Below are 24,200 nucleotides of genomic sequence, written 5' to 3' on the forward strand. Positions count from 1 at the left end.
GAAAGAAGCACAGGCCTCTGGTCGCAGTACAGAGGCTGAGAGGTGCCAGTATGATACCCAGCAGCTGCACAGGGTGACACAATGCCTGCCAGATCCCAGAGGGTCCCTGCTAGTGAGCTCTGTGACCTCGGCTAGTGTGCATGGCCCAGTGTAGTCTCTACCATGTGGCTCTGGCCAAGAGCTCGATTGCAGCCTAAGAATCAGCCAGACACTCACGTTCTCGGGTATTGCTCTACCCCTGCTACAGCAAAAAGTGTGGAGGCCAGACCCTGCACCCTGAGTTTCTGAAGACCCCAAGTGACCCCAATCTGAGCTCGAGTTTGAAGCACAACCCTGCCCCTCTCTTCTCTCACTGGTAAATGGATTTGCTGAAGGCCGGAGAGGGAAAGGACCAAAGATTAAGAGTGGGTCACATGGTGTGAAATGTCATCGTTATTTTCCTTTAAATCAAAGGCCTCATGAAGGAGAGTAAGAAAAACTAAATGAAGTACAGCTAGCACAGGCCGGATGAAAACGCGTGGACTGCCAGCAGCAGATCAGGTACCAAAATAGGCCTCTGGCTGCAAGGCAGGCTCTGAAGATCGAGACTGAAATGTGGCAACCTGCCCCAGGAGTGACATGTGACTCCCCACAGGGTAACGCTGCTGCTTCATCCTGACAAAGGACAGCACAAGAAGCAGCAACATTGATCCTTTAGGCCCCATTCGGACTCCAGTCCCCATGCAGCTCTCCCAGGGGACAGGACAAATCAGCTGCTGGAAGGGAAGCAAAGCCCTGACCTTAAACTTGGCCGTGGGTCCACTCTCACATCCAGGAACAAAGCCAAAGGGTGCTCCTAGCTCCACCCGCGTGCAGCGGCGGCCCTGCACCAAGGAGGGAATCCTCTGCTGCCTGACGGAGGGCCAATCTCCCTCACAGGAAACACACAGCCCTGAGATTAGCAGTGTGCCCAGCTGACATCACCCGTCCCCAGCCCTGGCCGCAGAAAACCAGGGCTCAGGGTGTCCATTCCTAACCCCAGGCTCCAGTTCTGCCTGCGCTTCGCAAGAGCAGAGCGTTTCCTGCTAGGTCCAAGGACAAGCAGGAGAACGGGAAGGCTTCAGGAGAGAGCCTGAAGCCTGGATCCCTGCACAGATCGCTCTCCAGACTAAGGAAGTCTCTTGCAGATACAGTTTCTGTAAATAAAAACTCAGCAGATGTTTCAGAATCAACCTTAATGACCATTTTTTAAAAGACTCTGTAATCAAAAATGGATCCAATTCGTACCCTGCCAAAGTTACCTCAGCTGCCCTGTCTGAGGGTGAAGGACTCCGTCAGCCTCTCCTGGGCGCACCTCCCTCCTTCCCTGCTCATCCCAGGCAGCACCGTGGCCCACTGCTCCAGAGGCCCTGCCCTTTGGACCTCAGCTTCCTCCCCAGGCCTTCCTTCTGCACCAAACCTCCAGGGCTGTGCTTGCTACTTCCCAAAAGTCACCAGTGTCTTCTATATGCTGTCACCTCTCTCCAGTTCCCCTTCCTGGCTTTTTCACACAGCAAAATCTTAATCATCACGTGAGCCAGTCCAACTCTCACATAATCAGTCCAGGAATTCCTCGTCCTCTGTATTCCTTCCCCCAACTGCGCAGGCCAGATCTCAGGCACCTCCGCCGTAGACTCAGCAGGCGATGTGGTTCTCACCTGTCGATGTGCCACAGACCCAGGCAGGCCACTGACGTCCCAGTCAGGGATGACACCTCACACCTCTCACCATCCTAATGTCCCACAAAAGTTCATGATCTAGAGGCAAGGCAGGTAGGATCTTGGCTATTTTGTAGTTTTTAAACTCAAGGGTGGAATATAATAATTTGTACCCACATTACTGGGGAAACCATAGCCATTTAGAAGCTAGAAAACTTTTTTGGCTTTAAGTAAATTCACTTGGATATTTCATTTACTTGAATAAATCTAGATTATATAATTTGATCTAATAAGTGGTTAGATGTACTTTTTTCTGGACAAACATCTGCTTGCATTCCTGCCATTCTGTTCTAAGCCTTGGAGGGCAGAGAGCAGGTCTCATTCCCATGTTTATAACTCAAGCCGTCTGCACCCAGTGAACATCCAACACGCATTTGCCAAGCTGATTTACCAAAGTGAGCGGCTGCTCTGAAATGTGGCAATACTTTTTTTAATGTTCCCTTCGTTTGTTTTCAAGGGAACAGAAACAAATCCAACTCAATTTTCAGAAGTCAAAAAAGGAAATTTTTTTTTCTATATGATATCTCAACTAAGAAAAATACTGTCTGAATTACAATCTCAATAACAGCGACACTCTTTCTAATGAGGCACTGTGGCTCAGAGAAAGTGCAGAGGGGCTTCAGGGCCCTTGTCTGGACCAGGGACTTCCCAGGAGGTGGTCTGCTGCCTTCCCATCCTCTCCTAAGCGACAGGAAGGTCACACTATTCTCCAGGTGGGTGGGGACAGGGAGCCAGGCAACAAAACAGGCAGCTTCCTGCTCCTGTCTTCTCCAGAATTTTAAGGAGAAAAAATCCAAATAGCACAGCTTGTGCTGCTATATAAGCATGTGAAAGTGAGCAGCTTTGTTCAGGCAGACTCTAAAGACAGTTAAAGGAATATAGCAACACCAGAGTCCCAGTTGCTAGCATGTTCATTCTTAAGTTCTCATACCCAGGGAAACCAGAGCAGATGCCAGCACTACTCTCCCCAAAACACTGGCAAATAAACATTCTATTAGGGTATAGTAGGAGACCCGAATGGGGGAGACCGTGTAAACTATAAAGGATCAGCCATTTGTTTTCAGAGCTTACAAATCTAACACACCGCAAGCTGAAAGTGAGTGCCCAGATTCAGCCTCAACCCACTGGCCTCAGCATCTCAGGAATGCGAATGCGGTGCTCTCTCTCTCCCCTTTCACTTGAGGACCTCCGCAGGGTTGGTGTCAGGCTTCCGAACCACCCCTAAATTAGGGTCCTAGCTTCTCTGCCCTAATCTTTCTTCCCTGGTTCTCATTTGTAATTTGCATATTTTCCTTGGTCATTCCTTTCTTTTCTCCCCCTTCTTTTTCCTCTTCTTTCTTCTCTTTTACATTTTTTGTTTCAGTCTCAAATGTGGAATTCTTGATTATATAAAGAATATATCCTGAAGATTTTAAAGTATAAACACTATGCTTTACTGTATACCCTGATATTAATAATGAAACACAACTTTACTGATTTCAGCGAAATGAAAAATAAATTTTAAATTTAAAAATACATATCATCCTCTTGGCTCAGCTGTCCAGATAAAAAGAACTCTCAGATTTGGGGGGGGTTTAGACGTAGGAATGCATGGATGGACTGCTAAGTAAGCCAAAAACCCGAAGTGCTCTGAAATCTGCCTTATGGAGGGACGGCTGATGTGCTGTTTTGGAGCATGTCAGATGTCAATGTCAGGCCGGATCCTGAACTCTATCTCTAAGTACAAAGAGTGCCATTTTCTCACATCAGTCTACCTTTCTTTCCTTTTGCAGTCCCCTCAGGTTCCAGTTTTTGCTCTGAAAACCATGGATCAGAATGCAGGATATAAACCTGGCTGCCAGGTCTAAATGCTTTTAGTCTCCTCAATCCGTCTGTTGAGATCTGATCCCATCTGAGGGGGGAAGGAGAGCCAGGGCAGGGTCAGGTCAGCAGGGTGGGCTAGAAGCCTGTGACCAGTTCACCCGCTGCTGCAGAGCCCCAGGGAGAGGCCTGTCCTGCCTCCCACATGAGCACAGTAGACAGACAGCGCCCTCAGATCCCTGACGGCCACACAGACTCAGAGCATGTCTGCACCATGGCCTGCACTCCTCACGCTCTGAACTGTGGACCACAGATTTCTGTTCTTCATGACTATCTAGTTTATGGGATTTTGTCACAGCAGCCTGAACAAACACAGACATTCAATTTCCAGTAAACTAAACATAAAAATACTTCTCCCTTCTATCCAAACGTTAAAATGCCTTTTTTCCCTCTCCGCTCACTACTTTTATGTTTTATCCTTTTGTTCCCAGAAAAATGGGCAAAATCACTGCAGTGATCCTCCTCAGGACTCCACTTTATGAAGAGAAGTCAAGTCCACTCCAAAGAGAAGACCTCCTGCCCTGTTCCACCCTGAGAGGGTCACTGCTCTGTCTGTGACAGCTCCATCTATTTTGTAGCTCCACCTCTTGGGAAGGCATTCAGCGTGGGTCCTCATTCCCCAAGTGGTCTTTGTGTCTCTGTCCTGAAGCTGGCCTGGTGTCACCTGTGACCCCATGGAAAGAGCTGGGTGTGGTGTCCCTCACCAAGTTGGGGGAGATCAGTGAGGTTGACCTGGGAAGGTCCGGGGCTCAGGATTCTTTTAGGATCCTCCGTCCCTTCAGGACAGAGCAAATCAAACAGAAGAGATGAGGAAGCCGCCCCAGAGCACACAGCGCCTTAAACATCTCACCCACAGGCTTCCTTTCAGTTATCACTGCCACCTCTTAACACCGACTGGGCCCAGGAGTGACTTTCATATGAATTCATCACTCCATGCCATATATGATGGTGAGAAATGGAGAAGAGATAAATTCAACAAAGTATACCCTTTGTTCTTATCAAAATAATATGCCCAATGATACAGGTATCAAACAATACTTACATTATGTCATTACTATGCAGATAGACTTCATAGCCAGTAGAACTTTTAAAAGTAACTTCACTGCTGTAGGTTCTGAAACAGCAGTTAAATGGAATTCTGATATTCGAGGATGTAAGAGAGGAACCAAGGCCCACATCTGCTTTGCCTCTCTACCTTTAGTGTCTATGAGTTGGGGGTAATTCAATACACCATTTGATATTATGGAATCCAGAGCTTGGCACAATACACACAAGAGATTCTGCAGACTGCCTTAGTCACCAACGGTCCCACATAGGAGTAATACCACTGGTGTGGACACCTCCTGCCACCTCACCCTACCCAAGGTCAACTTTTTCTCTACATCCAAACAAGAAAAAACCGCATTGCCAATCAAAATTAACAGGCATACAGAGCCAATTTCTTAGGTATAGAAATCAACAGGGACATTTCAATCTAGGAGTTGTAGTATGAAATTGAGGATAGCTTTTCTTTCTAATAGCCACAGTCAAATAGATGTTTGAAGATCAGTAATATTCTAAGAGTGAGAAGCAAGCAAATATGAGTATTTTAAACGTCTCTTTTCTTTCATTGAGGACAGTATTTCCTTTAACAAAAGGAAAATATGTGAAGGGGAATAAATAGATTTATTGTCTCTAAAGATGAAGTCTGCAAGTTTAGCAAACTCCTCAAGTATGGATCCAAACTGGCTAGTATCAGATGCTCTACTTCCTGGTGAGACTGAATTCTGTGCCCAAGCACAGCACGCGTTCATGAAATGCACATCTGCCCACCACAAGTAATAGGAAGAGAGCATTCTAATGTCAGAACGCAGCCTCTGGCCACAAACTGCCACAGGAAACAGCGCAATCTGCTCTTCCTGAGATGCAATAGCTGCCAGATGCATGTGCCCTAATCAATAGAGGTCAGGCAGGCCAGTCTGCAGGGGTACCTGAGATCTGTACTCTGATACCTCCAGGTCATAGCAAGAGGTAGGACTGGGATCACCCAACAAGGACTGTGGCACTGAGCTGGTCTGTGCCACAACCTGGGCTGAGCTTGTCTCGGTCTGGAGTCCCTGCAGGTAACCTGTGTGCTTGGTGCCAGGTACTGTGCCTGCCTAGTGACACTACATCTTAGCTCCAGCAGGGTGGTTCCACCATACGAAGTAGCACACACGCAGTGGAACAAGACCTCCAGTGGGTGCTTTCCAGAGAATGACCATGCTCCACAGACCGGCAGCACCTCAGTCCTCAGGGTGCAGGCTCAGCAATGCATGCGTGCAATGAGTGCCGTGTCTCGGGACTCCCTGCAAACCGGACCGCAGACAACAGGGTGGAAGTGCAGGGAACAGGCTGCATCCCCAGGACTTACCTGTGACGGGCGCATCGATGTCCAGCAAGTTCTTCTCCTGTCGCAGAATCGAAGCACCCTCTGTTATTATCCTCAATGCCACACTCTCTTCCAGCCGGCCCTCCTTCATGAGATGTGCTTTTAGGATATCCACTCGAGGTTTCCCATCATTGTCAAACACTTCCTTTGCTGTGAGCCGGTGACTTGGAGGAAAGGGAACAGCTGCAGAGAGAAAAGCCACATGATTGCATTAATCAATACTCAACAGCCAAAGATTCAATCATAGCCAGTAAATACTGAGCTTCTGCCTAGCTCTCTAAAGATGTACTGCAAAGTCCCCAGGCTGAAGCATGATCAAGGGCTTCAGAGAATTACAGAGGGACTTTCCCCTTGACTCAAGATGGAATGTGACTGCTGAAAGGGAACTTAGAGCTTGTATCATTCAGTACTACCTTGGGAATCTGAAGGATCCAGACTGAGTGCTGTTTTAAGGACAAACTTTCCTGTTAGGCAAAATCAATTCCACCAAGACAGTGGTTCCTCAACATCCTACTGTGACCCCTGAGGGCCAAGTCGGCTCCAGCTCCTCTGTGGGGATTAAAGGAGTGGGTAATGCGTCCCAACTAAATGAGCTGCTCCAACTCAACTCCCATCTCTGAGTTACAGATCATTTCCTTGAGAGAAAAAGGATCTCATACACTGAGAAGGGAGAGGAACTCAAGATTTGCATGAGAATGTGCATGTCCTTGTACAGAAGGGATACTGCGGAGACCAATAGTATGTGCTAGGGAGGAGCCAGGTGTCAGAGAACCACTCACAGACAAACTCAGCACTCACTGCCCACACCCAGCACCCACCAGCCTCTCTGCACACACCCCGCCTGTCTGCAGCGCCTGGGGACTGACCACCCGGCCACACGGCTGTATTCCCAGAGTGCACTCCCTCCACCCTTGCCAAGAGCCAGGACCGCCAAAACTCCATGGTCAGAGAGCAGCACAAGGTTAACTTTCTGGTCACAGCAGACAACCATTTAAAACCTCAGTGCTTCTCTAACTCACACAGTATCCCAACCACTAGCATCACTTGGGGACGCACATCCATGAAGTCCCCTGGACCTGTCACGTGCCATATGCTAAGGGCTAAGGGCTAGCAGAGCCTTCTCTTCCTGGAAGAGAACTCTTAGTCCCAAGGAAGAAACTGGCTCCTACTCTGAAAAGGGACTCTAAAGAAGCAAGACTTAAAGCAGACACATACCAAGTCATCAGAGACAGGTCAAGACCTATTGTGCAAACCATAGCATAGATTCATTATCCAAGTGAAACTATAACTACTTTTTAAGAATCAGGAAATCAGCCTGGATGGACACAGTGTGATAACAACTAAATCACATCTATTGATCTAAATGACCAAAACCAAGTGTCAGGGATAGATTTCACCAGCCCTGTGACCCCAGGCAAGTTAAGCAACCACCTCTGGCTCTGGTACCCACATATGAGGTGGAAAGTGTGTCTGTCCAAGGATTGTTATTATAACTAGACAGTAACGGGAGCAGCTAACAGTTACAGAGCATTTATTTTATGCAAGGGATCAGCAAAGCTATTAAGAGATAAGCCCTACCTCCCTGCATCTATAAAATGAGCCTCACAATACTCAGCACCTTCCCAAGACCATCATGCTGTGATTGAGGGGACACTCGGGGAAACCAAGATCCTGGGTTAACAGCTAAACTGCTTCCCATGAGGCACTCAAATTGATACATAATAATTAAATGATTAGCAAACCACTTTTTATAACTGAAATGCTAACAAATACTGTGACATATGTTTTTTATTTTAAAAAGTTTTCTTATGAGAAAAGTATTTTCAAAAAAATTGCTTTGGGCTGCTTTATAAAATAAAAGACAAAATGTATAATGCCACAGCAAAATGTCAAACAGGAGAAAACATAGCTTTAAATGACAGAAGGAAAGAAAGGAGGAAATCAGGTCACTAAGCTTGGAAGTTACTTTGTCCTTTTTGTTTGTTTGCTCTGCCTGCTCTTTCCTCTTTCCTGAATAATATGGTCATGATGAGAAAACAGAGACCTTCAACAGCCACACCTTTTAAACCTGTGTCTTTCTGTATGTTTTGAGATTAGTAAATAGCTTATCTGGCAACCCCTCCACATCCCTCAGGCTGCAGGCCACAGGTCAAACGGGAGATGGAGAAAAAGACCCTTGGTTCCCTTTCCCCAACAGCAACACTGGCATTTGTTATTGGTAAATTTTTGGATGACAGCCATTCTTCCGGGAATGAAATAGAAACTCTGTGTTGTTTTAATTTGCATCTCTGCAATGATCAATGATGTTGAACATTTTTTCACATATTTATTTGCTATTTCTACTTCTCCATCTAAGAAGTATCTATTCACTTGAGATGCCCATTTTTGGAGTGGGTCTCTGCATTTGGGGAGGGTCTGGTTTCTGCGAGTTCTTTATATATTACAGATATTAGTCCCTTTGAGGACCCGCTGGCAAACTTGCCAGTTGTCCTTCACACAAAGGACTTGTATCTAGATATCTTACAGAGTTTTATTCATTACTCTCTGCCCACGCCTTTGTCTTCAAGATTTCTACTTACTTTCTTTTCCAACAGATTTAATGTTCCTGTTTTAATATTCATATCTTTTATCCATTTTAATTTTAGTTTTGTATATGGTGATGAAATGGTTTTAGTCTTTGGCATGTGGAAAGCCAGTTTTCCCATCACTATTTATTAAACACCTTCCAGTGAAGTTGTCAAAGTTAAAGTAGCTGAGTATGTTTGGAGTTCTTTTAGTGTGGTAAGGGGGTGCCAGTACCATGCTGTTTTTAACACAGTAGCTCTGCAGTATAATTTAGGTCAGGGATTCTGATGTCCCCTGCCTTGCCTTGGTTGCACAGAACTGTTTTCTAGGTCTCTTCTGGCTCCTAATGAATTTTAGGAATATTTTCTGTATTTCTGTAAGGTATGCTAATGACAGGATTGCATTAAATAACTGCATAAAAATTGTGAGAGTATGGCCATTTTCACTATGTTGGGTCCTCCTACCCAAGAGCAAGAGATATCTTTCCATTTTATGATATCCTCTTTGATTTCCTTTTCCAGAGTACTGTAGCTTTCAATGTAGAGATCCTTTACTTCATTAGAACCCTTCTCCACTGTTGGCAGGGGTGGAATGGTACGATCACTGTGGAAATCAGTGTAGGGATTCCTCAAAAAATTAGGACTAGAGGTCTCACTTTACTCAGTTATTCTTTTTGGTATTTTCCCAAAAGAATTAAAGGCATCACACTACAATGATATGCCTACGCCCATATTTATAGCAGCAGTTTGTAATAGTTTAATCTTGGAAATGACCCAAATGCCCATCAATTTATGAATGCATTAAAAATATTTTTATATAATGGAGTACTACTCTGCCATACAAAAGGACCAACTTGAGACATTTCTAGCTAAACAGATGGACCTTAAGACCACATGCTTAAGTGGAATAAATTGGACATGAGTAAACATCACACAGTCTCTCTGGTGTTAGAAACTAAAAGTGTAAATAAGGACCAAAATGTGTAACAGACACTGTGAAACAGGTGCAGAAATAAAAGAGTAAAACAGAAACAAAACTTTGTAAATAAGAAGAAGCAGGGTTAAAGGGAGGGGAGGGACATGGGATTAAAATAGAGGAACTAATGTACAGGTACAAATTCCCTATGATGAATGTGACCATTATGTATATCTAAACTGTACCAATAAACTTTCATAAAAAAAAAAAAAGATGCTTGGATGAAGAGAGTAGATTTTTTTAAAGAACGATTTCCCATGTGAGTTAGACAACTGTGAAAGTCTAAGCGGCGTGTGAAACTGTCAGGCAGGAGTCACAGGTGCACAGAGGGAAGGCACCTATTTATTTCCCTTTATTTTCCATTAAGGCAGTGGCTCTCTGTCATAGAGGCACAGGCAGGCTTCCATAAACCTGAAGAAGAAAGCATTCAACTTGGAGGAGCAGAAAGACCTCAGGGGAGAGCCACACCTTGGAGATTCAGGCTTCCTGGGCATCCCTGGTCTACCGGGCAAAGACCATGCAGTGACTGACAACCTACCTATGGCTGCAGAGGCTGCCCCCACCACAGCTGCTAACCCTGGAGGAACCAGCACGTCAGCCACCTGCCCCAGAGTGGAATCTGGCACCAATAAACAGGGTGCACAGGAAGAGGAGAGGGCCAATTGGAGGGCTCAGTTCCAATTGGTGGGGACACTGATGAGCCCAGCCCTGTACCAGTAAAACTGATGACAGCGCCTGCAGGGAACAGCAGCTGCAAGCACGTGGTTAGATGCAGGGATGCTCAGAGGGGCCAGCATAAGAACAGGCTAATATTTGTGTATCTATGCACCTTTGGGCTTCATGGAGGAAATACCAGCCTCACAAAGGTCACATGTATTTGCTTTCTTTGTTCACCTCCACCCTATGTGCAGACCCGTGCCAAATACTGAGCAACAACCATTTGGACCCAAGATTCCAATATGCTTAGAAAATATTTTGTTTTCATCAACTCGCTGTCCAGGGGGCTATGCTTAAATAGTGAAATTGGAGCCCCTTTACATCCCTCGCTTTGAACATTACAACTTCCATTCACTGAGATGGGACTGGAAAAATTAATTTCATGCCTGCTACTACAAACTCCCCATTAGCTGTTGGTATTTAGGCTGCCTCATTCTGGAACAATTTCTTACAACTGCCTATACATACTGCATATAATGTCCTGTAAATTCTCAGACGTATCCAAAATGTGAGAATGTTTATGATTTCCACACCGTGTCTCTTTCAACCTCAAATGAATAAAACCGCAAATTACATGAAATTTGGGACCTGTAGGTCCTTGACTGACTTTTCACAGGGAACAGAGACTTTAAAGACAAATGTCACAGTGACCTAGGGTCCCCTTCCTCTGCACAGATGGCGGAAATCTGGCAGTGACTCATTTCCAACAGTCAAGAGTATGATATTATTTCCTTTAAATTTGCTGATTCCAGCATAGAGTTCAGTTATCTGATGCAGATAAAAGTTACAAGTTTACATATCAGAATCAGACAGGTCTAATACTGGCATCTAGTTAACAATGATGGAAACGCCTGCTGGCTATGCATTTAACACACACCGAGACAAAAATCTGTGGCCACAGGAATCCTAGCCCCCAGTCTGGGTGACTGTGAGGACTGTACCTCAGAAAGATCTGGGGGTTCCTCTCTATTGTTTGGGCTAGGTAGTTTTAAACAATCCCTCAGTATGTGGCTGAGTAGCCACAACTGATCTGCTGCTACTCTGGAAGGTCCAGCTAGATGGGATTTCAGTTTCTCAAAACTGAGCAGCTCCTGGAGGGATTCCCACTAAACACTTTTTAAGAGGTATCTGAGGGGCACTGTCAGTAACAAACTTCCTTGGAAGGAGAAGCAAGATTGCTGCTGCCTGAGCTCTTCTTGGAGAAGTACAAATACTGACATGAAAGAACCATGCACTTAAAAGAATATTTAGCCTAGCGATTTTTTTTTTGTTTGATCTAACAATATCACACCCGAAAACTCAAGCATATCCAAAGGAAAAAGGGCTCTTGAAACTCCTGGCGTGGTTACTTCTCCTCTCTGATGGCTGCTGAGGGATGTCCACAGAATTCTGGAGCTCTTTGTTGTGTTTTTGTAAGTTATTTTTGGAAAGGCTGAGTCCTTGGCCTCACCAAGCGCACACTCTGCCACCAAGTTGTACCCACCCAAAGAGCTCTTTGGGCGAAAACTAGACCACTCTTAGTCGAAACTCTCAACCATCGACAAAAGGAGAATGAAATTCAAATTGAGGATGACTAAACTGCCAATGCCAAAAAATCAGTCAGCGGCACAAGGAGCACTACCACCAACTCTCCTGATTTCTAGCTCAAACTTTACCTGTAAACCTGCACTGTCTACAAAGATTTGGCCTAGCCATGGACTGCTGTCTAGCTCTTGAAAAGCAGCCAGTCCAAGCCAACACTGGACCAATCTACAGACAGTCCCAGGTTCAGAAGACTTGATACAGTGAGGAGCAGGGGATAAATAGCTCATTAATATTTTAAAATTATTTCCTGTTGAGACACTAAGAATTATGACATTGGCTACATAAAATTTTCTCTAAAACCAATGTCACTTTTTTCTTTTTACTTTTTTAACCTATAGCTACTATAGCATTTAAAATTGTATGCATTCCTTTTACTGGAATACAGTGCAGTACCTAACAGGTGCAGACAAATACTCCATTTCATGTATCTCTTCTACTGAACAGTGGGCCCCAGACTCTGCATTCCTCTCAGTGACAATAAGGTAGTCAGAAATTATACTCCTATAACCATTCTTCTTTCCTAGCTGTTATTTAGTTCTTACAAAACTTCAAACTTTCCCAAAACTAACTCAAACTGAAATGGCTTTCCAAAAGAAAGGTCCTATTTTCTGCCTCTGGAGATTTGGAATTAACAAGTATAGTGAGTGGCCATGTCTCAAAGCTCCCACTGGATGCCAGTGTGATGTCAGCTGGGGATCTGCTGGCCTGCTATGTGACAGAGGCGTCACAGACACTGCCCCTCCACCTCCGCAGTCCCCATGCCACTCACTCAGGCCAGGCAGCAGGTGCAAGGTCTGCAAGTGCAGACACGCTCGCTCTGCCTCTGTCATCAGACCATGTGCAGGAGGAGCCCTGGCCCTGTGTGTCACACAGCAGCTCTGCACAGGGGTGCCAGGGTACTTATGTCAGCTCATGTCACAAACACAGCTCAAGGATGTCACATCTCAGGTGCAGCTAAAACACTGACCTGGCGCCCATCCATTTCTTCCTAGACATCTGTGTGCCAAAGATTGTGATCGACTCACACTGGTTACACAATCAGAAGCTCTTAAGCACTTAAGCACAGGGCTCTGTACTGGGTGCTGAGGAGGCTCAAGAAGGATGGGAGGGTGGGCAGCATAAGCCAACCAAATATTGAAGAGCTTGAGACAACTGTGAAGCATTAGATGCAAAGCACAGAGCAAGTGTAGAAGCCATGAGACAAAATGTAAGCAGTACAGCAGAAAAAGCATCTTCATCCACCTAACAGGATTTCTAGGTTCCTTGAAGTCCTTCCATCCAGTGCATATTTCTCCTTCCTTAAGTTGAGTCTATAGTAAACAGATGTGCTTTTAGAGAATCCAGGGTTCTCTTTAAGGTTAGTTACAAACTTTCCTCACTTAAGGTTATTCTAAATAGTATGTGCCAGTGAAAATACATAGAAGCACCTGCTCTTCAGCCACTCAACACATGTGAAATTTGACCCCTCTTCGGGACAAGGAAGGAAACAATTTGTAAAAGAACTAGGGTTTTTTTGCTAAATTTTATCTGTGTTCTACCATTGTGAGACCTGACTTAACTTATATAGACTTTTTTCTAAATCACTTAGTATGGGGAGACATGTTTACCCACACACAGAGTATCTGTTCACGGACACACGAACACATCCAGGAGGGACCATGAAAAGTCCCTGGCTGCTGTCAGGAGCAGTGAGAACACTGGCCTGGTCCCACGTGTCCCTCTTTGTGGCACTCACCACCTGCTTGTCTGAGCCTGGCTTTCATTAGCGGAGGAACACCTGCAGACCAGGACACACATGCCTATCTCGAGTATGGGTATCAATCTTGTAAACAAAAATAGCTACTGTCACTTAAGATAAAAAGGAAATGATCCTTCACAGATTTATAAATGGGACTCCAACTTATTAATTTACTGGCTGTTGTTTCCTACTGCTCTGATGAGTTCGCTCACTCCCAGGACCTGAGCTTTAGTGCACATCTCTTTCCACAGACACGGTGTGCGTGTCCTGAGCACTCTGCCAGCAGGCCAAATGCCTCTGTTGGTTTTCCTGAATAGCACATTCCATAGCACATGGTGTCTTATGTTACACTCCAAAGTCTTAAGAAAAGGGCATTATGGGTATTTATAAAAATAAGCATTTTCAGTATATGTATAGAAAGTTGCTGTACATCTATACAGAGAAAATTGCTTATATGTAATATGTACCATATATGGCACAGTATATTTTGAATCTAACTCTGAAATAGGCCGCAAGCCATTTTTAATAAAGATCAGATACTAATTAAAATAATTACCACTGTAACAAGAGATCAATAATTAATTACAGACAACATGTACCTGAACAGAAAAATCAGAGCTTCTCTTATGATGTGATCTGAATTTCAAAATCATTTTCATTTAAATACACTTATTTGTGTACACCTACTCGTCTCTCCCTGTGCCTCTTTCTTCATACTCCTGGCTGAGGACCCAAGGACACAACCCTGGCAACATCCACAACCCCTCCACAGGCAGTCTTAGGAGGCTCTATCATAAAACTACTTTAATATTTGATATTGTGGGTGGCTTATTTCATTACAATTGCAAATGACTCATATAATAAATTACATAATAATGACTCAAGATGAAAGAATAAGTGACAAAAAGTTTAAGAGTCCCTGAAAGGCTTAAATAAAACGATTCGCTATTGTTGTCGTCAGAATTACAAAAGTTATACACACAAGTCTAATGGCTATCATAACTATCCAGTCACAAATTATTTCACATAGGGACACAGGAAAAGCCAAATTACACTTACAAATATCAAAATATATGTTGTAGAACATTTAGGTTAAGAATTATAGTTACGCATTAAGTAGCTTAAATGCTAAGGCAAATTTAATAAATATTTTAAAATATATAACTCAACAGTTACCACTTTATGAGTCTACTCTGTTACTATTGTTGTTACTAATTTAAGTTTAAAAGTTAAAGTACCCCACTATACTAGATCTCAGTAGTATTTGAAATGATTACAGCAATCTTTTCAATAAATGGTATTTATAGGAACCCTTAGAACAGGTAACTTACATCCTTCTTCCTGGGATGAATTTAAGCAGGGGAACATTTTATTTATTTATTTATGTGTCCATCTTAGAAATTCTCCTTTTATCATAGGAAGAGATGGCCAAAAAACAAACAAGGACAGGTAGCTTTAAGATTAGTTCAATCTGTTTCCCAAGTGAGCAAGTCCCTTTAAACATAATTAGCCGTTAGAAATGAAAACTACTCAGGGATTTCAAAAAGTTATTTATCACAATGCACACTTCACTTTTCAGAAATCTTTAAACTCAACCTAAGACATGGAAATAAAATCAAAGATTTTACCTACATTGGAGCTGAACTACGTGAATGGAAATTTTTTAATAAACTTCATAAATTCTATATTAAACACAAGCCCATAAAACGTAACATTGCCCGAGTCCCCAACACCAAGCCCTCTATACAGCTCGGTGTGTGCCCACCACACCTTCTCGTCCCCTCCAAAACCAAAGCTGCTCTTAGCTCCCGCACTCACACCCTGTCAAAAACACCTAAGGGTTTCAGAATAATTGTTTCTTTTTTAAAGACTAAGGCTGTTGTTGAAAAGGACAAATCTGTGTCATTAATGATACCAAATAACGTCACTCCTAAGCAGCAACCAAAGGATGGTACTAAGCCGCCACTTCTGCCTATGAAAGTTTGATGACCTGGCACAGTCGCCTTGGCCCTGGTAGTGCAGGCATGCAGCATGCCCACAGGAGCAGGATGCTCCTCTGCAGGTGCAGGGAAGTAGCCCTCGCGAAGGGCTTCCTGAACTCCAGCTTCCTGCAGATTACCAGGGCCACCACCATCCTCACAATCAGTGCATTTCAAAGAAACTCACAGGAAGGACACCGAAACACAGGTGTGTCCCAATTCCTGGCTCCTCAAGTGCATCCCCCCAAATCACCTTCGCCATATACCTACATATTTAAGAGTCGAAGTTTCTACTAATTCTCACCTACAACAGGTTGAGACTCGGGTGAGGACTTGGGCAATGTTACATTTTACTGACTTGTGTTTAATATAGAATTTTTTGAAGCTTATTAAAAAGTTTCAATCACATAGTTCAGCTCCAATGTAGGTAAAGGCTTTGACTGTATTGGGTTCTCCCCCAAATCAGCTGCCTTTGTTTCATTTCCCCTTCAAGTACCTTTGTCAATGTTGACTCAAAACCAAACATTTTAAATTTCTTAAGCCAGCAAAGGAAAATGGGCAGTTTTACAATAAAGCAGCAACAGAATGCATTCCCTCCTCTGAAAAAGTCACTAATAGGAGACATTTTCCACCCGACGTAGGATATGCATTATACATGAAAGTAACTTTCCGATAATAGAGAAAGCAGACTGTTGGGATATGATTCTGAATGAAAATACGCCGAGGACCCCAAAGCTCACAATCAGTAATGCTCCTCAAAAGTCACAGAGTTAAGGAGAAAGCTTCACAACCAGCTGCCCTCGTGCATCCATCCCAGCGCGTTCATGTCTGGTAGATGGTCAACCAACAACTTTAGTGCATCAAAGACTGAGTGGGTCTTTTTCCTTTTTTTCACCCTTCTCGCCCACAAATTGGGTGAAGTCTCTGAGATGCTAGAAATGTCCTAAGCAAAGGGAATAGGCAAAAAGCGCCAGAAGACGTAACTATAACGATGACAGCCCAAAGCTGAACTAACACAGCAAGGAGAACCTTCATTCCATAAGGGTTCTGCAGGCTCTAATGGGGGAGAGACCAGGGTGCGCACTGTGGCTGGGGTGGGAGCGGGCCTCACACCCAGGACACTGACAGAGGGCTCAGAAGTGAGCAGCAGTGGAGAGCTGCAGATGGGGAGGCGACATGCTGCAATGACTGGACTCCGTACTGAGAGACTCCACCCCTCACTGGAGGGCAGCGGCCCTGGCAGAGCCTGCTGCTGTTCCCTGCATAAAATTAATTGGACAATAAGAATAATAAGCATGGAACATTTGTGCTTCAGTGCTTCCAAAACCTTAAAATATTATTGCAGGAGTTTCAGAAAACAGTTCAAATGTTCACTCTAAACAAAGCTATTGCCCAGTTGATAAGAATGCTATCAAATTATACTAACTGTAGTGGGCATCTGTGAAATGGGTATTTTGGTCATTTGCAGCTAGCATAGCTGAGATTAAGAAGCTACCCTTTTCTTAGCAACTCTGCAAGGTGGAAGTGCCTCCGGGGAAAGAAGATTCCTCTACCTCACATTCCAGGTCACTTCACACTGATCTGAACCTCACCAGCAGACAGAGGTGGAGAATTCACCCTGCAATGCTGCTGTTAGAGGCAGCTCAGAGCCAGTGTATCTCCCTCCCCACAGACAAATAGAAAACTGAGCAATGGGATAAGGGACTTTGGGATATGGTTCTCCTGATATCCGAAAAGCTTTGAGCCCATGAATTGTTCATTCAGCTTAAAGACTTTCCTGGAGAGGGCCAGGGATATAGCTCAGTAACACAGCACCTGCCTGGTAAGCACACGGTCATGAGTTTGACCCCTAGTACAAAAAAAAAAGACTCTCCTAATGCGACAGTGGGTCACCTAGGCAGCGTTCTCAGTGCTTGGTTAAAATTAATACAGTTAATTTTTATTTTTATTACATGTATAGACTTCACAACCAGTAGACTAGAAATGCAATGGTTTTGAATAACCATATTATTTAGAACCATGCAGTGGCTTAAAATTCCTACTTAGGAAATTAAAGTGATTAGAGTAGAAATGCTGACAGGGTATGGCACAAGGTATGCTCCGCAAAAAGCATACACACACATACACAATCAGCTGGGAACAGTGCATGGTACCACAATGAAAGCAGCACATTTTACACTTTGGTCCCCAGATGCCCGGGTGATGCTTCCCGGCCTCAGAGCTCTGTGCCCCTTGTGCCAGAGGGCACAGTGAATCCACACCCAAAGTAGGGACAAATTCTTCCCACAGCATCCATGCCCTGCATCCAGTGGGGGACAGGCCATTCTCAACAGCACGGACCAGGGGGGCAGCCTGACTTGAAGAACACACACACACAGAGTTCCAATGTCACAGCAGCCCTAAGGGACATGCAGATGACACCTGTGCCTGTGGAAGACACATCTCACTAGGTCGGGCACTGTGTTCAAAGAAAGGGAAAGGCGTCATGCAATCGCAATACGCTCCTGTTAAGAGTGCTCAAAGGATGTGCGGCTCACAAGCAACAGATCCTAGCTAGGTGATAATTTCTAGCAATACACCTCCCTCTCTAGTCATACACAAAAAAAGATGCACACATTGTCTATTCTTTTTGTAACTAAAATCAGGACAAATTCCCCAACCCCAAAAGTGCAACGTGAGCAATTCATAAGAAAACTCAGAATAGTCTTCCGTTTGCTAATACCATATATAGCACCTGTAGTTTTTCAAAAAGTTATGTGGGGTATACTTATTCATTAACTCTTGAAGAAAAATCTCATATTCTACAAATTGCATAAATGTACACAAATTAACTTAAAGCAATTTTCCTTCATGAACCTATAATCCGAGAAGATATAGAGGTCTCTGAAATTGCTTTGCTGATACAGTTCTTCTTCTAAACCAACTCTCATGACTTTTGATAAAATTTAACCTACAAGCAAATCATTTACACTTCCGTAATGGACACATTAGCTGTCTGCAGCACAGCAAGTACTTAGAGACAATAAAAGAAATAACAAGGAAGAAAAAATGATTTTTTATGACTTAAGGAAGATCATTTGAGTTCAACTTACTGAATCCTAAACTCATGTGAGCGTCACTAAAGTCATTTCCCATAGGTACTGGCATGGTGACTTCCCAGATAGCCAAGGGATTGAATTATTACTCTCACTCCAAACGATAAGCAAAACAAACAAGAATCAGCCACCCAACCTCTTCTGCACTGCACTCCCACAGCATGGAACTCTAACTACCCTGGGGTTCCCATGCTCAGGAGACAGCAAAGCATACCTTAGAGTCAGACAAAATCCTAGCTTTGATTCTTTACATAAGATCTATTAGACAGCATTCTGAAATAGGATTGATGCCTTTTCTTAAATTTAAATAACTTTCCTGACCCATGTGTGGCTATTCCAATGAGAATGACCATGAACTAGCACAAAACAAAGCGGCTCCCTGGAGAGCTCACCTGTGAGCCACCAGGTCTATAGCTGATCTACACCCCAAAAACAGTGAGACAGAAACACAGTAAATCCCAGTGCGATCACCTGTTTACATGCTTCGTACACCAGGGATATAAGGCTGAGTAAGTCACCAAGAATCTGCCAAGGTGATAGTCCCTGAAGGTTACAGAGAACAGGCATCTAAACACAGTGAAAGAGTTTAAAATAGGTACTACAAGAAAACACAAAACAAAGCAAAGAAAAACTGCAGGCTTGTCTAAAACACACAATTGTTACAAAAGAGCAAAAAGGGTAAGCTGAGGAAAGTATCCATTGGAGGCCTAGGAGACTGCTGAAATTTCACTGGGATTCTATGTGCCGGACACAGATTCTCAGATTCTAGAACCATGACTGGAAAAGGCTTAGGCCTCAGGTGACCTTGCAGCTTGTGGTTACCATGGTAACTGCCACCTAGCTTCTCAGTTGCAGTCTTGTCTGGATTATTTCAGTGACAGCCACAATGGGTAGACAAAGCCTCTGCACCCCAGGCACCTACTCTGAATGCACCAAGCCCCCCTATCCTTTGATTTGGTGACACAAAGTTGTTTGCTTCCCGCATTATTTTGTAAGACAGCATACAGTCTCTAAGCTTTCAGATGCTAAGGGGCAAGGTGAAAAGCACAAACTCCAAAGACCAGGTGCTTCAGTAAACTGCATCACCTGAAGCAAGTTACTTACTCTGCTATGCTACAGTTTTCCATTTATAAATGAACAGTAAACAGACAACATGTGTATCTGTGTCTGTGATATCATTAGCGTGGTAAACACTTGCCATGCCTTCCCAATGGCCTTGACCGCCCACTCAACTGTCAACTGTTATTTCTGAAAATATGCACAGCCTCCTTTCCACCTGAATCCTCTCCATCCCTGAAAACCAACCTCTCCACAAAGTGCCCCTTAGCCAGAGAGTTGTCTTATTTATTTTGAATTTATCTCCTCACTTTCTTTAAAGGGCAAATCAGTTGCTGCCTGTAATAACTTTCTTATTTTCACATATCATAAGTCACACCACAAATCGTTAGATGACTCAAAATATGCATAGCCGTGATGTTCTTAAATATCACTAAGTTCATTCTCCAGTTTTCAGGTTGAAGAAACTAAGTCTGGAGAGTCACAGCAGTAGCAATAACAATAACAAAATAACCCAATACAAACCATGAACATTTCCACAGAACTGCCTGTACCTCGGATACTATTAAGAACACTTTCTGTGCATTAATTAGATGAATATTTGCAATAGTGGGACGTCGGTGTTATTCTTTCATATGCAAGAGGTCAGGTAGAAAGAAGTTCATGAGCCAAGAGCACAAGCTCGGTTTGCAGCACATCCACCTCTATGCAGAAGAATGGCCACATCAGAGACCCAGAGACAATCAGGGAGCTCTTCTTCTCACTTCACCCTCCCCTCCCCTCCCCGCACTCCCCGGGATGGACAGAGCAGCCTTCAGAGAGCACTGGCTGAAGACTTACTTCAGCGAGGTGAGAGCTCATCTCACCCCTAGGTCTCCAGATACAACCCTGTGGATCCGCCACACACACTTTGTCTCTGATCACCTCATCTGGCTTCTGCTTCCCTGGTTAATCAACCCCAGTCTGGAGAAAGTCCAAAATGTTATAAGGAATAATTGGTTCAGCATTCAGCATAAAAATGGCAAAAATTCTCTGTTTTAATTTCTTTTCTAATGGGGTGAGCCAGAGGAAAGTGAATGGTACCAAGTATTTCCAATGACTTTGGGTTCTACTCCAAATCAAAACATTTCCATCAGTGCTAGCTGCCACCTGTAATTCTATTCAGTCTGACTTCTCTTTATTCCTTAAAATGCTTTAAGCATTCCTGTCCTTGACTGTTTCCAGCAATGCCAAGCAGAATCTGAGTTTTTACATGCAGCAAAGTGTAGCGGCTACTAGTCCTAACCCTCCGACTTGTCTGTCTTCAGTCTGGCATTAACAGTTCTGTGTTCCTGGGAAGAAGCCTATGAAGCTAGTTTCTTCACCTACAAAGTGGACAACAATATTTATCTCACAAACTGCTGAAAAAATTACATGAAGCCACACCTGCTGGTGTTTGGGGCATGAGGGATGAACTCAAGTTTTTTCAGTCTATGTTTTTATTATTTGTTTCTATTGTGCCTCAGTAAATGACTTCTTTTGTTCTGAATGCCAGAACTGTGTTGTATACTTCAGCTCCATTACACTAAGCATATTTATGTCTCAGAAAAGCTACATATGACATAAGCGCTTGTACCACTTAACTAGCTTAACAGAAAAGAACTTATCTTGCCAAGTGGCATTAAGGGTGGTCCAGGGTGCTTACTTAACAAAGGATGTTATTCAAACTCATGAGTACACACGGAAACCCTCAGTGTGAGGAGAATGTGGCCGTAGAGGAAAGCTCAAAGGAGAAACTCACACGAAAGCCCAGAGAATGGAGGCCCCTCCAACAACGTCAGATTTTATGCACACAGAAGAGCTTCCAGTTATAGATTTGGTTCAACAGATGTTTCACAAAAAGTACTTTGTAGCGGGAGAAGAGTTCCAGAATGTCTTTGTCAAATGGGGTTGAATGGGTTTCTCTATAGCAAGTTTTCTCAATGATCTAAAAAGACTATGTGCCGTGAGCCTATGTATCTAGGCGGATGATCAACCAAGCCTCCTCTGCCAGCTTCATTTCACACAACGCAACCCACTGACACATCTTTGCAGTGTTTCCAGAAAGTCTGCCATGCACAACAACCAGTCATCTTGGCAAAGTCAGCCAGGCCATACAAACATGAACATTCAAGAACAGAAGATCAGTAAAACTGGGTCTGGGGCTGCCAGGGATTTATTTTTCTCATGGTCCCTGGAGACAGCAATTTCCCAGACCCAGATGAGAAGGCCCTGATCTAGAAAACCCAGGACGATGCCTCCACATGGACGAACTCCCCAGTGTTCCTTGGAGGCCTGGTAAATGAGGACAGAAACAGAAAAATAGTGCTTGTTACACTCCACCAGGAAAAAAACTCGGAGTCAGAGGAGTCTGCATGCACTAAGACACGCCGGCTTCAGCACTGAGAGCGTAGCCTGGAGAAAGACCTGTCCCCTCCTGTCAGGAGTGCATGATGAGAACCACAGCACACCCCAGCGGAGCACCTGTGCAGTCCCTCCCTGGCGCTGAGCATGCTGGGGAGTGATACACAGGGGCAGCCAGACGCCTGCCCACCACACTCCCCGTGGCCTCTGAAAACACCAGCGATCGAGCACAAAGGCCAGCTTTGGTCAGGAGTCCACTCTGACACAAGAGGCACAGACAGAGGAACTGACACACCGCTCGGCAGAGGCCCAGGGTTCGTATCAATTTCCTTCATTTTCACTTAAGACAAATGCAATCCCTTAGCCAAAATGCAAAGGGAAGAACAGGATCTGTTCACACTCGTAATAATAACCAAGTGTTTTCATTCTTAGCATGCAACAGTTAAATGTGTACCTTTGTGCTAAGAAACTCTTTCCTTTAGATTTTATCTCATTTTTATTCACTGCAGGGAGTATACACTGAGGGAAAGTCATTTTTCTAAGTGTAGTACTTATAATAAAGATGTTTTCAATTAATAATGTAAACCATAAATAACTGAATTATTACATTACCAAATATGTGCTTTCAAGCCAGCAAGGGAAATCTGTCTTGAAAAGTTAAACTTTAAATACAAATCACCATAAAATTAGAAAAAACAAGAAAATATATTTCAATTTCTCTAAGAAATAGCTATATGTAACTAAAATTTACCAAACAAAATGTTTCTGAAAATAACCATTATATTAATTTCTTCCAAATTCCTAACTTCTTTGAGAAAAGGAATAAAGGAAAAGTTTTCTCTATTTTTTCTTCTCCCTATTAACCACCTAATAATTTATTAAGCAACATGTAATCTTTTTAAAATTCATCACAGTGTAAGACTTTCTTTTCTTCAATAAAGAAAGATAAACTACAAGACGGTGTCATGGTTTATGTCCGTGGCCCCCAGACCTCATGAGTTTGCATTGTGCATTTGTGATTGTCTAGTGCTTGGATTGATGGTGTCAGTGCTCCACCCACAAAGGGGTGGAGCCAGGATGTGATGTAATGGCAGGAAGAAGACGTGTCTTGCTTTTCTGGTTCCCGCTTGCTGTTTTGCAGCCGCCATGAACTGTGGCCCCGCCATGCCCGCCTGCCTTGGAGCAACTGAGTGTGGACTGAAACCTCCAAAAACTGTAAGAAATAAACCTTTCCTTTCCAAGCTTGGGCTTCAGCTATTTTGTCTCAGCAACGAGTAAAAAGCAACTAAGACAGGAAGGGGAAAAGAGTTCAGTTAGGTGTTCCAGAGCAAAATGTGATTCTTGTTCTAACTTCATTTGTTTTCTTGTAAATCTTTTAAAAGTCCTTGTCCAACCGAGCTCATTTGCTGCAGAACAAACCTCACACTGCTGATACACTGAACTTACTCTAAAACATTGCTCATTTATTCTGAAGTGTGATATACCTGACTATACAGCGTAAAAATCAATGCTGTCTAGAAAAGATTAGAAACAATAGGATCACTTAGGATGCAACACTGCAAGTGTCACTGAAGGTCAATAGAAGCAGCCCTAAGTGCTGGACCAAAGAGGGACACACTCAGTGGAGACCACCTGGTCACAGCCAAGTGGGAGCACATCTCACTCAACCACTGTGTGACTGAACTGAGAGAAAAAAAAATGCCTGGATCCTGAACTTCTGTGCCGAGAATGAGTATCTAACAGAAGCATCAAAGCATGCTGGTGCTTTTCAAGGTGAAAGTTTTTTTGGCTGACTACATATTAAAGCCAAGAAAACACATTTCGTTCTCACCAAATTGCACATCACTCTGCATGACTCAGAAGCATGTTTTCCCCATTGTACCGGGTGAGTGAAAATGGTACCATGCTCCCAAATAAACCTCATTTACACACTATTTTCTTCCCATTTCAGTGGTGAATGGCACTGTCCAAATCAAGGAACTACTTACAGGTGATAACCAGAGAACACCATGACACTTTCTGAGTCCTGAATTTTTCCATATGCAGTCGTGGTGTCATGCAATCTGTTTCACTCAATCCACTACCACACTGAGCCTTTAACAA

At 43.7% G+C, this 24,200-nt stretch overlaps 1 protein-coding gene across 3 annotated transcripts in view; it reads right to left on the bottom strand.

The window, feature by feature from the left end:
- Nucleotides 1–24,200, bottom strand: part of Ppp3ca (protein phosphatase 3 catalytic subunit alpha) — a 238,270-nt gene that overhangs the window by 111,059 nt on the left and 103,011 nt on the right. For all 3 annotated transcript variants that reach the window (XM_063260549.1, XM_063260548.1, XM_063260547.1), the window contains exon 2: nt 5,989–6,189. In XM_063260549.1, the coding sequence (XP_063116619.1) occupies nt 5,989–6,189 (201 nt within the window). The remainder of the gene's footprint in view (nt 1–5,988; nt 6,190–24,200) is intronic.

This window comes from Cavia porcellus, unplaced genomic scaffold (genome assembly GCF_034190915.1).
Source record: "Cavia porcellus strain 051 isolate PalLab524CR breed Dunkin Hartley unplaced genomic scaffold, mCavPor4.1 scaffold_14, whole genome shotgun sequence".
Taxonomy (NCBI): Eukaryota; Metazoa; Chordata; class Mammalia; order Rodentia; family Caviidae; genus Cavia; species Cavia porcellus.